General features: G+C 40.6%; 1 protein-coding gene across 1 annotated transcript in view; it reads left to right on the top strand.

Annotated features, from left to right (window-relative positions):
- The first annotated feature begins 435 nt into the window (after positions 1 to 435).
- gsg1l2b (gsg1-like 2b) overlaps positions 436 to 13,838 on the top strand; it is a 45,059-nt gene continuing 31,656 nt past the window's right edge. Inside the window, exons 1-3 of the mRNA XM_078279444.1 lie at positions 436 to 736; positions 1,863 to 1,910; positions 4,948 to 5,100. Of these exons, the coding sequence (XP_078135570.1) occupies positions 436 to 736; positions 1,863 to 1,910; positions 4,948 to 5,100 (502 nt within the window). The remainder of the gene's footprint in view (positions 737 to 1,862; positions 1,911 to 4,947; positions 5,101 to 13,838) is intronic.

Below are 13,838 nucleotides of genomic sequence, written 5' to 3'. Positions count from 1 at the left end.
ATATTCATCTTTCCAGCTGTGAAATATCTCTTTAAATAAAAGCAGCTGCATTAAAACAAAATGGCTTACAAAAGTTGGAAAAGAAAAGCAACATTTGATAATATGTTGTAAATGCAGTCCATTTGTGTGTGTGTGTGTGTGTGTGTGTGTGTGTGTGTGTGTGTGTGTGTGTGTGTGTGTGTGTGTGTGTGTGTGTGTGTGTGCGTGTGTGTGTGTGTGTGTGTGTCAGATGGGGGCAGCCTACAAAATGAGTCAGCTGCACTGGAGGAGCAAATGTGAGAGGCACACTGTAGGGGCCAGACGCGCTGCGATAATTAGCTGTTATAATAACGGGAATAACCGGATTATGAAGATTTGAGGAGGAGAAATCGTCAGAATACGACGTCATTCAAGCGAGGGATTAAGTTAGGGGTCTTCACTCAACTGGTCGCCGTTATGGGAATAGACCGGCGCCGGAGAGCATCGTTGGCTCTCACGTTTAACTTCCTCGCTTTGCTACTGGCAGTGTTGGCTCTCACCACCAGCTACTGGTGCGACGGGACGCGGAAAGTGGTCAAGCCGTTCTGCACGGGCCCGGTGACTACCAAGCAGTCGTTCTGCATCAGGTTCAACAGCTCCAACATCAACGATACGCGGCTGGTGCAGTACATCTGGGAGACCGGGGAGGATAAGTATGTGATGAGGAAGTTTCACACCGGCATCTGGTTCTCCTGCGAGCAGAACATCAACATGATCGGTACGTTTTTAAAGAAAGGCACCGGGCCGATGTTGGGACCGGAGCGGAGCGGGGCGCGCGGGCTGTGGTCAGCACTCGATCCAGTAACCCATAAAAATAAAGCTAATAGCTAAGTCCTGCTTCTATTAAAATATTCCATCATACAAAACAATCCTGCTTTAATACAGACTAGATTTCGTGATATATCTGATAAATTAATTTCACAGTTAGACTACATTAAAAATATCAGAAACGCAGATCAGAAATCTTAAATCACACCTAGTCATCAGCTTTGAAAACAAAAATAGATTATTGTGGTCCCCCTAAGGATATTAGATGCAGGGCGGTTTTATTCAACTGAGAATGAGGATGTGAGGTCCATGAAATGTCAGAAAATAGTAACAAAAAAGTACAATATCCAAGTTGACATATAGGCCTATATCATGTTTTGTCTGATCAACATCTCATCCACATTTGAGAAGCTGACACCGGAGATTGTTTGGCAAATGTGATTAAAAAAACTAATTTATCAAACGAGGTTAACTAACTTCCTGTCAGTTGATTAATGGAATCAGCTCTTTTTTGATGTCACTGGAAAACACGGAAAAAGCGGGGTTTAAAGGCTGATTATGTCCACTTCAAAGTTGATGTTTTATTCTTTTAGCTACAGCAGTGTTGGGTGTGAAAACTGTTGAACTGATTTATGGGCCAGTTCCAGATAAACCCACTGAGAGCTGCATGGTTCCCCAATTCTGGATCTACGAATGTTTTCCCAGTATCAGTGTCTGTCTCCACACGCATTTGTCCTGTTGACAGTAAAACCCCACAGAATTTTTGACCAGCACACTGCTACTAGCTGAATTTGCTGCAGGAGATTAGGACATGCTGGGGATAGTGGCAGAGCTTGTTTTTACACAAACACACAAAGGAAATCCCTTCTCAGATTGGATCAAATGGTGATTTTTAATTTTACATCACAGTTTTATCTGTGTCACACAAAGTAGAATAGGCTTTCTGTGACTCTCTATCTCAATCTGGAAAATTGATGGAATACAGATGAAGTTCCTGTGTCACTTATCAGCATGTTCCAGTAGTGGTTATACTGTCACTGAGTGTCAATTAAATCAATCTAATCAATCTTTTCCAGGTGAAAAATGCAGAAGTTTCCTTTATGTTGCACCTTCAAATGAAAGAGGTAAGCATATATGTTTTAAAATAGTATCACTGACACACATACAATTCATACATCCTAGTCCATCAATAATTCAGTAGTATGAGCTGGAACCTTTTTTCAAGATTTTAAAGATGTTTGTAAAATCAAGCTTCAAAAGCAGCAAGAATCATCCAATCTAATGAAAAAAGTTTACTGTGCTGCTCACATACACAACGTAAGGGCTGTGTTCTGATCACTCGAAGTAAGCTGCTTAGGGCTGTGGTGACCATTTTGACTGAAGTTTTTAAAAAAAAGGTAGGCCTATTTAATATCTTTTGTCACTGTAATGAAATACTGGCAATGCTCGTACCAATCAGACAGTAGACCATCTGTCGGCCGCCAAGAGCCACACTTCTTTTCATCTGTAAGCCTACATTAAATTTTAAGCCTTATTAGTAGGCTTACTGCTGGTTACTTGTAATGAAAATATCACTATAAGTTCGTAAGGGGCATTAGCTTATAGTATCCCTGCCTTAAACAAATAATTGATAATAAACATGATCAGGCAGGGGAGGAGCCAGACATAGTAAACATTCAGGGCTCAGCCCAAACCTAGCGGGTGGACTGGGGGCATGCTCCATTTAATGGCTATGTGCACTATTTTTCAAGCCATTTGATAATAGAAACCCTAAAAATCTGTACATCCATTGGAAAAAACATGATAGTCGCCAAGGAAAAGAATCTTCCTGTATACATCTAGTGTTGTATCTATCTAATTATCTAATTGTTCTCCAACTGTCCAACTTCCAGAATACAACACATGTTGAGGATGGATAATTTTCACTCCTGCCATTTAAAGTGAGGCACAAATAGCCGGATGTTACTAATTTTAGGTTACATTACCTAGGCAGGGTAGGAATTTAGCATTAACAGCATTACAAATCATTAAACCTATTTTTAGTAGAGTTCAGTAGAGTTTAGTAGAATGAATGGCAATATTTCCCCAGTAATAGAACTTTTGCTCCATTGATTCAGGTCCAGTCACAGAGACTGAAGGGAAAGTTAAAGTTACTTTAAACCGTCAAAGATTCGGGGATTTTGAGAAAACATTACAGGCTGGAGCCCCAGAAATTTGCTTTTCCCCAACTTTTAGCCAGATAATCAGACTGAGTTGTCATTTTCTTTCAATACATTAGTCAGTCTAAAACTGTGTTCATGTTAGCTGTTTTCTGTTAGGGAGGCATTTTGCCCAAATCAATGAGTAGCGAGTGACGTATGCATCCCACTAATGGCATTTTTAGTCTACATGGAAGCTGCAGTTGAGGTTGCCAGAGGTTTGTTGATCAAAGTAGTATAATAATTTATAAGTTGTTATTTCTGTAAGTCAACTTACAACAAATGTAGCTGCCTTAAAGGTTAAGGCTGGGTAATATTCTATCTCTTTCTTATTTTCAAGAATAAAAACCATTAAAAGACAAGAAACAACAATGACTGTATCCTTCTGAAAAGTGTATAGCCAAAGCCTGATATATTTTGTACCTGTGTCATATTGCTCTATTCTTGTCCAAAAACCTTTTTTTGTTTGAGAAATAAATAGGTTTTTATGCATTATGTATAGGGCTGGGTTACAATAATAAGTTCTTGAAATAAAATCAATCTTTGCTTAAGTGAACCGAGATACCGTGATATCGATTTAAAAAAATCCAGAAATCAATCTTTTAATATATGCCTTTTCACCATGGATGTATAAGTAAAAAGTACTGTAAACAAAATCTGTGGGAATACATTTTTAACCTGGTACATTATTAAAACATATTTGAAGGTTGCTTCTTGCTAATACAATTTACAGCATAAGATCTCTGAGAATCTCTTTTATATCCTTTTGTAAAACTGGTATTGCAACTGAAATTTCCCTAACCTAATTGATATTGAATCTAATCAGAATAAATTGAATCCTTGTGAATCGGAATCAAATTGATACTGGAAATCATTGGCGATACCCAGCTCTAATTATTTTTCAATAAATTACACAAGGAACAGCAGAGGCTGACAGGAATCCAATTCATTATGAGGGCATTGGGTTAAAAAACAAGGTATTGGACTAACTAAAATCTTGACCTGATGATGATGCCAGACAAAAAGTTAAATAATTACAATAGGCAACACTAATAAGCCACACCATTGTGCTGGGTGATATGTTCTTTCATAAATGAATCCCACAAACAGCGTCCTGCTGCCGTGAATACTCCGGAATTAATCCAGCACTGAAAATAGCCCCCCAACAAATGCATTATTACTACTGCTTACTTACAACTACTGTACATTCACTTGAAAGCATCTGTCTCTTTTGCTGCAATTTCACCTCCATGTTGCTCTGCCACATGCTAGTATCATATTAAAATATTAGATTTATCAAAGCAAAATGAGAAGAAATAGTTTTAAGGAATGGACTTAATTTCTGCCTGTTTTAACACTTTTAATGTCTTCTAATAACATTCTCTTTAATCCTCTACACCCTCCTATAAATTTATTCAAAGAAATATTTGTGTTGAATTCAATATAGAGCAGGTAAAAAGACCTTTTAAGCTGAAGAATGTAACTCTATTCATAATTCATACTGAGCTATTTTCGGTAACAGGGATATTACTTTCGTCCACCTTGTGATTATTTAACCACACAATAACTACCTGCCCTTGGGTGATATATACAATTACATCACAGCTTCCTTTTTTAAGTCTGTTGATATTTTGTCCTACCTCAGACACAGAACTGAACTCAGGATGTTGAACGTCCCTTGATAGATGATACTGTATATCTTTTCTCTGACTGTGAAGGTTAATGATATGGGTGACAGGTTCACTGGTTCACCTTTCCTGTCTCATTCTCCTCCCTATCCTTCTTTTTCAGTCCCTATCCTCTCCCTTCGCCCTGACTTACCCATATTCTTTTTCAATTCCCCATCCCCCATCTCTCCTCTCTCTCATATCACTACAACCCCTCCATAATTCACTCAACTGTGTCAAGCCCACCCCCTTTTTCCTCTTTGCTATTCCTTTGCTATAATTAATTCTCTCCGTAGGAGTGCTGTGGCTGTCCATTGTTGCAGAGTGCCTGTACATCCTCCTGCTGGCCACCGGAGGAATTCTCATGTCCATAGAGGTGTGTCAATTTGGCAATGTCATTGACGGTCTCAAGCTTAACGCCTTCGCTGCCATATTCACTGTGCTTTCAGGTGAGTAGAATCATGATCTTTGCCATCAAATTGAGTACAGTACAAAATGTTGAATTTAGATGGTCGCAGATAATCAGCAGCAGATAAGCTTCTTATTTTTTGTGTGAGAAATATCATTCAATATTCATTTAATTTATTAAAGGAGGATTCAAATTGTTTTGTATGTTTGTGGGAAAAGTGTGTCCAGGCTTCAGGTCTCTGGGTGGCTGACATTTGAGAGCCAAATTCCCCTTTGTCTTCAGTGGTGTTTCTTTTCTTTTTTTTCACACAGCACACTGGACTTTGGTTTATTTATGGCCCAGAAAACGCTTTTGAAACAAGTTGAGGGGCATGCATGAACTTGTCACGACAGATATGACTACATTATTTTGACCATTCATTCTTTTTATCAGAATGTTTTTTTATTGAGCCAAAGATTATTGTACCGACAGTAACATAGTTGAATCAGTGCTCAGTTTTGTAGGAAAGTAAAAGTAAGATTACAATTAATTTGTATATAGAACATTTGGTACAAAAATACAGAATTACTTACTCTGTAAACATCTAAAAAGTTGTTTTGAGGTTAAAAAATAAAAATAAATATGTCATGTTTTAGATTAATAGCTAGATAATAGATTAAAGTTTTTAGCATACAAGCATTGCAAAAATTGACAGAATCCTTATATTCTACACTTTCCAAGGTGTTCACTGCAAAATAATGTTATTTTTAAAATTAGGTGAATTAGATAAAACATAAAACATTTCACATAACTTAGTCACAGTAGGTAAAATTCCACAGGCAGAGCACAAACCCAGCCACCTGTATTTGCATATCTATTCACATGCTGACTAGTTTCGGTATTGTGGGAGGATCTAATCACACTGGACAATCCTCTCTGTATTGTTCCCAGTCAGGTACATGTGCTGCGTGTTGAACACACTATACCTCTTGGCTCTGCTGTGTGTGTGAAGCGCAGACATGGGCGTTCAGAATCCCATCCTTCTTCCAAAATACAATGCTCTGGTTTACCTGGGTGTAGTCCAGTGTGATTAGATCCTCTCGCAATATCGAAAGTAATCAGCATGTGAATAAAGATGCAAATATGGGGTTCCCTGTTACTGCTGTGACTGAGTTATGTGAAAAGTTTAATCTAATTTACTTAATTTTAAAAATAACATTATTTGGCATTGGACACCTTAGAATGTGTAAAATATAAGGATTCTGTCAATATTTTTGCTCCGCTTGTATGATAAAAACTTGTGAAGCTACAAATCTAAATACATGATATATTTATTTTTATCCTGCTGGTCTCCAGAGGGTTAAATAGCTACTTACGTTGTAATTTAAATTTTTTTTTTACTTTTCCTAATCTGCTCATTCCTATATTGTCATAGTCTCCCATTGCTAGACCTATCTCTACAGCGCTGTGGAGTAAATTCTGGCTACACCACAGATTTATTCTGGCATAGGAGAAAAAACGCTCTGGGTTGTTTCAATTTCTTTTTTTTTATGATACCTTTTTTTATTGTTTTTTTCTTTTTTTTAATATACAGAACAGAAACACAAATTGAACAAGAACAAAAACCCTCTCCCACCCCCCACCCTCTGTGGTCTCGAGGAAAACAAAACAAACTAGAACTGCAAGCAGTTATGACGGGGCCCAAGCCGCCCATGCCAGTCGTCGCCGACGCCCCGGGGAGCGTGCGAAAGCGGAACCCGAAGCCAGGCGGCTGGGAGGCAAACGTCGGTAAATATCGAGAGGCGCGAGAAAGGAGCATGCAAAAGTGAAAACCAAAACTTAACGGTAGGAGGCAAACATCAGTAAGAAGTGTGAGCTGCAAGGTCTGTGGTACATTCCCATTGCAAATATGGCATTAACATAGAGTAAAAGGGCCAAAACTTGTCTACGTTGATTATAGCGCCCCCTAATGGCCGATCCTCACCAGATTTGGTACAGAGCCTCAGAGCGGCATGCCGAACAAGCACCACAAGTTTTTTGTTGATTGCTTTTACTGTGGCAGAGATATTGCAATTGCAAATTTTCCATTTAAATGCATTGAGTTATTGAGCCAAAACAAATAAACGTTGCTTAAAGCGCCCCCTAAAGGCCGATCTTTGCCAAATTTGGTACAGAGCATCGTAGTAGGATGTTGAATAATGATCTCAAGTGCCTTGCTGATAACATTTAATTTGGTCAAGATATGATATGATACGTGTGTGGTAGCTACCTAGGAAAATTTGTTTGGTCTTCAAATGTGCATACTTTAACGTAGCAAAATTCCTTGAGTAACTTTTGGTCACGTCCATCTGGAGATACTACGTACCAGGTTTCGTGCTGATCCGTCGTATGGCCTAGGACGAGTTCGAAAAAGTTGGTTTTGCGCATTGCGCGATATTGCGGAAAGAAATCTAAGCAGAAATGGGCGTGGCCTATATCATGTGATTGAGCTTGATTCAAGGAACATGTGGATTTAAGGATTTTTAATGTGCGATGTGTATGTGGGGCAAAAAACCATTATAGCGCCACCTAGTGGTCCACATGTGTAATTTTTGGTAGGTGTGGTCCATGACCCATTGTCTATCTACCCTGTAAATTTAAAGTTCACATTAGTGTAAGTAGAAAATTTAGACGTGGGTCCCATAGGCCACACCCACTTTGACCCCTCAGTACCCCACTCTAGGGTTGGCCTCAGGAGTGGCCCTAGATGGTACCCAACAAATTTTGTAAAAATCGTGATTCAGTTTTATCCAGGGAACACGTGGATGTATGGTTTTTGACTGTACGGTGTACGGTGTGGGCGTTATAGGGCCAAACGCGTTTTTTCTGCTATAGCGCCACCTAGTGGTGGAAGTGGGTGAATTGTTGCGCCTGAGGTCCTTGCGGAGTTGTGGACCATTCCTGAAAATGGTAAACCGTACATGGTGGGGGGTAGGCATTTTGGCACTCCGAGTTTAAGGCGGAGAAGAATAATCAGTAGAAAAACAATAGGGTTCTACAGCCCTGCTGTGCGAACGGCATAGCTTTGCTATTGCCCGTTCTTGCAGACTCAGGCTTGGACCCCTAATAAACAAACGGAAATTACACCGTGCCTAGTCACTCTCCTCTAGTTCTTGTGGCGCTGAGGTCATTAGGTCTGATATTTGTGCTGCTGCGCTTTTCCATAGGTCAAATGTCGATGATTTGGCTTTGTTAATCATTGCTTTAGAGAGCTCAAGCATAACTATGTCTAGGAAATACGCTAAGCACTGTTTTATACAAAGCGAGTAGGGGGGAGCCAGCGTTGAGCTATCATTTTCTTGGTTGCAGTCGAGCCGGCCAGTTTGTTCAGGTTGACAGAACGTGCAGTAGGGAGTGGGTATGACTTTATGACATATCTCTTCTGAGGAGTCCAATATGTCCTATGACATATGTTGAAGTGAATCTGCTGCTGATTTGGGTTCTTGGAAGAATGGAAAATGTTGGCCCACTGTCTCCCAATTAATTGCGTTCCCCACAGGGCTCAGCTCTCGCTCCCATTTCCTTGGTATTGGGAGTTCTCCTATGGATACTTGGCATCAGTTTAGCATAGACCTTGGACGCTAATTCTCTCACAGTCTTGGCCCCAGCACCGAACACAAAGTCCCACCGCCGCCCTCCGGTTCCTATGTCGTCAACAGTCCGCGGCACAGGGTGGCCCATTCGTGTGTCGTGCCGTCCTCAACTTCCAATTACAGCCAGAATTTCCCGGCTCCGTGGCTGCAGCAAAGGCGAAGGCTCTCCCTCCGTGGATTGTTCCCAGGGCGGCCAGGCGGACAAACAAGTCCGAGTTGCGTTCAGCTTGTAGATCGTGTTGTGTCCCTTCAAGCACCCTAAGCCGCTGGATCGTGAATGTGACACAGTCAGATTGCTCATATACCATCATTTCATTGCATCTCATGTGTTGCTGCGAGGCATTAAAGTGCCCATATTATGAAAAAAACACATTTTCTGGGATTTGGGGTTCATTCATTCATTCATTATATATATATATATATATATATATATATATATATATATATATATATATATATATAATATATATATATATAGATGTACGGTTTGGGAGTTATAAGGCAAACGTGTTTTTTCTGCAATAGCGGCAACTTTTTTTTGTCCGAGGTCCTTGCAGGGATTTGGACCAGTCCTGAATATGGCACCCACCCACACCATGTATGGTTTAGGCTGTAGCATCAGTTTTAGGGGGAGAAAAATAATAATAAGAAACCTTAGGAAAGCAATAGGGTTCCACAGCTCCGCTGGATCTGTGAACCGCGTTGCCTTGCAAACGCGGTTCCCAGCCCCCTCGGGCTTGGACCCCTAATAACTAGAACTGCAAGCAGTTATGACCGGTGCCAGTCGCCCTCTACGACCCAGGGAGCGTGCGAAAGCGAGACCCAAAGTGTGACGGTCGGGTGGCAAACGTCACTAAATATCGAGAGGTGTGAGCCGCAAGGTCTGCGGTACATTGCCATTGCAAATACCCCCATAACAAGGATTGAGTAAAAGGGCCAAAACTGGTTTAGTTGACTATGGCTAAGTTCACACCGCAAGTCTTAATGCTTAATTCAGATTTTTTTTGCTCAGATGTGATTTTTTTGTTTGGCTATTTACATTACCTTTCAAAATGTGGCCTATATCAGATTTCAGTGTGAACTGTTTGCGGTTTTGAACTGACCCGCATATGCAAAAGAACAAGAACAATTACATCAGATGCAGCATGGTGTTGCACTAAAATTAGGGAGGACGTAAGCATTTTTCATGAGATGTTTTACAAAGCATTTTTGTAATGGCAGCCGTAACATTAATGAGCAGGGGCTGAGGAGGAGAAGAATGAAGAGAAAGAGAGCCAAATTGGCTATTTTGGCCTTTTGCAGGGTTATGGCTGCAAATTCTACATAGGTCTGTGTGGATGCAGAGACGAAGCCAGGAGTGGTGGGACTGTGTTGTGAATAGCTTCACAGTGACGTAGTTTATTCAAAACGTTTGGATGCCTAGTCAAGTTTTTAATTTTACTGTCTGTGTCTAGGGCTAACTCCTGCCGGCGCATAATTGTGAGACATGTCGATTGACGTAAAAGTCGTATCAAATCCGCCTTGGTTGTTCACACTGCAGTCGCATTGAAAAAAAATTCAGACCTGGGTCTGATTCAGGACCACAAGTGGTCTATATCTGATTTGAAAAAAATCAGATCTGGGTAAGATTTGAGTGTTCACACTACTTCTGAAGAAGTCTGACCAGGGGTCTCATTAATAAAACTATGCGTAGGATCCTTACTAAAAGTGTACGTACGCCCAAAAGCCAAAAATGGCATACGCCAAAAACAATTCAGATTTATAAAACCGTGCGTACGTACATCTGTAAGCAATGTTCTCTTTATAAATCACAGATTACCCACAAGTGTGCATACATGAATCAGCCTCTTATCCCACCCTGTACACGCCCATTTTTAACCATAAATAGTCAATGCAAAGCACCCCATGAATGCTGATCAGTATGTTAGTGACCCTGGCAGTTGTTCTTTCGTTGCGCTGAATCATGCCGAATCATGTAGGGAAACCTGATCTATAGAATACCTATATTAATAATACCTTCCAAAACAGCAGGCATTACGGCACTCGGGGACAGCTTCGATATACCAGACCTATATGATAAGATTTAACAGAACTATATATTATATCCAAACAAGCCTTAGTGATAAAGTTGAAGATTATATATAATATTTATATAAAACACTTGTCTGACATTTCCCTCTGGAAACAGCCAGTTGCTGTCCAGAATGGCAAGGACCAGTATTTGGACCGGGATGGCACAGTTCCGGCGCGTTGCCCTCTCTGCTGGACTCAATTCAGTACAGAGATCCACGAGTGCAGCTTTAGGGAATTTAAATCGGCATATTAGCCATTAGTCATCTTCATGGTCCCTGAAGCCTCTTTTTCTCCTGTTTCTTCCATTGCTGTAGTCCTCCTGCAGGGCCAGCAGTGCCATCATGCAGCATTATGCACAGGTTCACTGCAGTATTTATATGTTTACAACATATTGTGATTGTTTGCCTATATTGTTTTACCTTGCCAAAATCACAGCATCAACTTTCGTGGTACCCCCCCCACCCCGAGATACAATCTGAAGATGAAAGTCTAATAGGCAAACACACTTTTCTTCATGCAGGTTTTGTCACGAACAGTATTAAAGTTAGGACCGATAACAAGGACATTAACTGTAACGATTGCGTGAGAGCTTAACGACTGTATTTCCAGACTTTGACATTTGATGATATATGCACAGTATTAAAGACATATTTAGTTATTTACACTGTGTTCTGCCGTCATCTAATGCTAGGGTATTTGATCCTATCCTGTAATCAATGCAGTCGGGCCATCTCTTCCTCCTGCGCTCCGTAGCAGACAATGTGACGGTGAGACAGCGCCGATTAAACATTAATAACAAATTTTTATTAAAGATTTGAGTTGGATTTTACAAGGTGTTTATGGAACAAGTATCCTATCTATCTTAGTACAAGCACAAATAGCACTGCTGGATTTAATCTTCCTTGTAACGTGGATGATATGGAGTGAAAGAAATGTGCGTGAGGCACTTGAACATATTACAAGTAACCGTTATTCCCACATTTACTTTCTGCAGTCTGACTTCAATTCACCACCTCACCATCTGCGTCGCCAATTCCCATTGTCTCCAAAATGTGCGTATGCATGGGTCAGAGTTTGCGTGGAGGACCACACATTCTCCCGTCAAGTTTGTTTTTTTTTATAAATCACAACCTTTACGTGGGAAGTGGCGTACGCATATTTTCAGCCCCGTTTTGTGCGTACGCCACGTTTATAAATGAGACCCCTGGTCAATTGACCCCAAAAAAAATCAGATTTGGGTTACTTTTGCCTGCAGTCTGAACATAGCCTGTAGCGCCCCCTAATGGCCGATCTTCGCCAAATTTGGTACAGAGCATCAGAGCGACATGCTAAACAAGCATCACAAGTTTCATGTTGATAGCAATTACTGCGGCAGAGAAATTGCATGTATTGAGTTATTGGCCAAAACACATAAACGTTGATTATAGCGCCCCCTAATGGCTGATCTTCGCCAAATGTGGACAATAATCCAAGTTTTTGCTGATAGCATTTCATTTGGCTGACATATGATAAAGTTCGTGTTTGGTAGCTAGCTAGGAAATTTTGTTTGGTCGTCAAATGCGCATACTTTAACGTAGATAAATTGTTTCCATAACTTTTGGTCAGGTCCATCTGGAGGTGGTTTCGTGCAGATCGATCGCACGGCCTAGGACAAGTTCGAAAAAGTTGGTTTTGCGAAAAAAAACTTCTTAGCAGAAATGGGCATGGCCTACATCATGTGATTCAGCTTAATTCAAGGAACACGTGGATGTAAGGTTTTCTAATGTGTGATGTTTACTGTGGGAGTTAAAGGCAAAAAAACATAGCACCACCTAGTGGTCCACATGTGTAATTTTTGGTAGGTGAGATCCATGATCCCATTGTACATCTACCCTGTAAATTTAAAGTTGCTCACATCAGTGTAAGTAGTGAATCCAAATGTGGGTCCCACATCAGTACCCCACTGTAGGGGTGGCCTCAAGAGTGGCTAGTTGCTACCCTCCAAATTTCGTAAAAATCGGATGAGTCGTTCATGAGATATAAACTTTTTGTACTTGTAGCACCCCCTAGTGACCAATTTTTGTAAAATGTGTGAGGGACCTCCAGAGGGTCATGGCAAACAAGAATCTAAAGTTGCGTGTTGATAGCATTTATTTTAGCCGAGATATGGTAAAGTTAGTGTTTTCATAGTTAAAATTCTTTTGATAACTTTTTGTCAGGTCAGTCTGGAGATGCTACCTGCCAAGTTTCGTGCAGATCGGTTGCACGGTCTAGGAGGAGATCGAAAAAGTAGGTTTTTGATAAATCACGATTTTTCAGGAATAAAAGTATAGGCTATAGTAAATGGGTGTGGCCTATATCAGGCGATTCAGTTGGATCCAGGGAACGCGTGCATATATGGTTTTTGAATGTCCGGTGTACGGTGTGGGAGTTATAGGGCCAAACACGTTTTTTCTGCTATAACGCCACCTAGTGGTGGAAGTGGGTCAATTGTTGTGCCAACGGCATAGCTCTTGCTACCGCCGGTTCTTGCAGACTCGGGCTTGGACCCCTAATTAAATAAGAGTATTGTAACAAAAACATATTACAGAAACCTGTCTTACAGATTTTGTTCACTTTACAGTACAAAACACCCCACGCAAAATAGGTGGATGATTGCACACACACCTGAATTGCAATATGAACTTAAGTACATGGTTAATGTGACATTGGCCTGCTTCGTTATGTCTTGCTCTTCAAGCCTTGCAGCAAAGTCATCTATGACATCATCATAGCCGTTGTGAGACAACATGATTGAGCCATATGACAGAAAGTCAGCTCAGACGTTCGTGTGCCATAGTTGAGCTCAGGTAGGTTTTGATGAGTTTTAGTTTTGAGAAGCTCCTTTCAGCAGCAGCCACTCTCACAGGAAGTGTGGCAGAAATTCTCAGAGCAACCCAAAAATTAGCGCAAATTTCATTCAGCTGCTTCTCATGCAGGAAGGTAGGGCTGTGACAGTATAGTTTTAACACTGCAGCGTTAACTTTAATGTGTCCATCTCAGATTAGAACGGAGAAATGTCTTTGCCTTCCCAACCGTGTATTATATTAAACGTTGAACGGACAAAATGTCTAAT

The sequence above is a fragment of the Sander vitreus genome, chromosome 21 (assembly GCF_031162955.1).
Source record: "Sander vitreus isolate 19-12246 chromosome 21, sanVit1, whole genome shotgun sequence".
NCBI lineage: Eukaryota > Metazoa > Chordata > Actinopteri > Perciformes > Percidae > Sander > Sander vitreus.
This window is presented reverse-complemented; position numbering and strand designations above follow the sequence as displayed.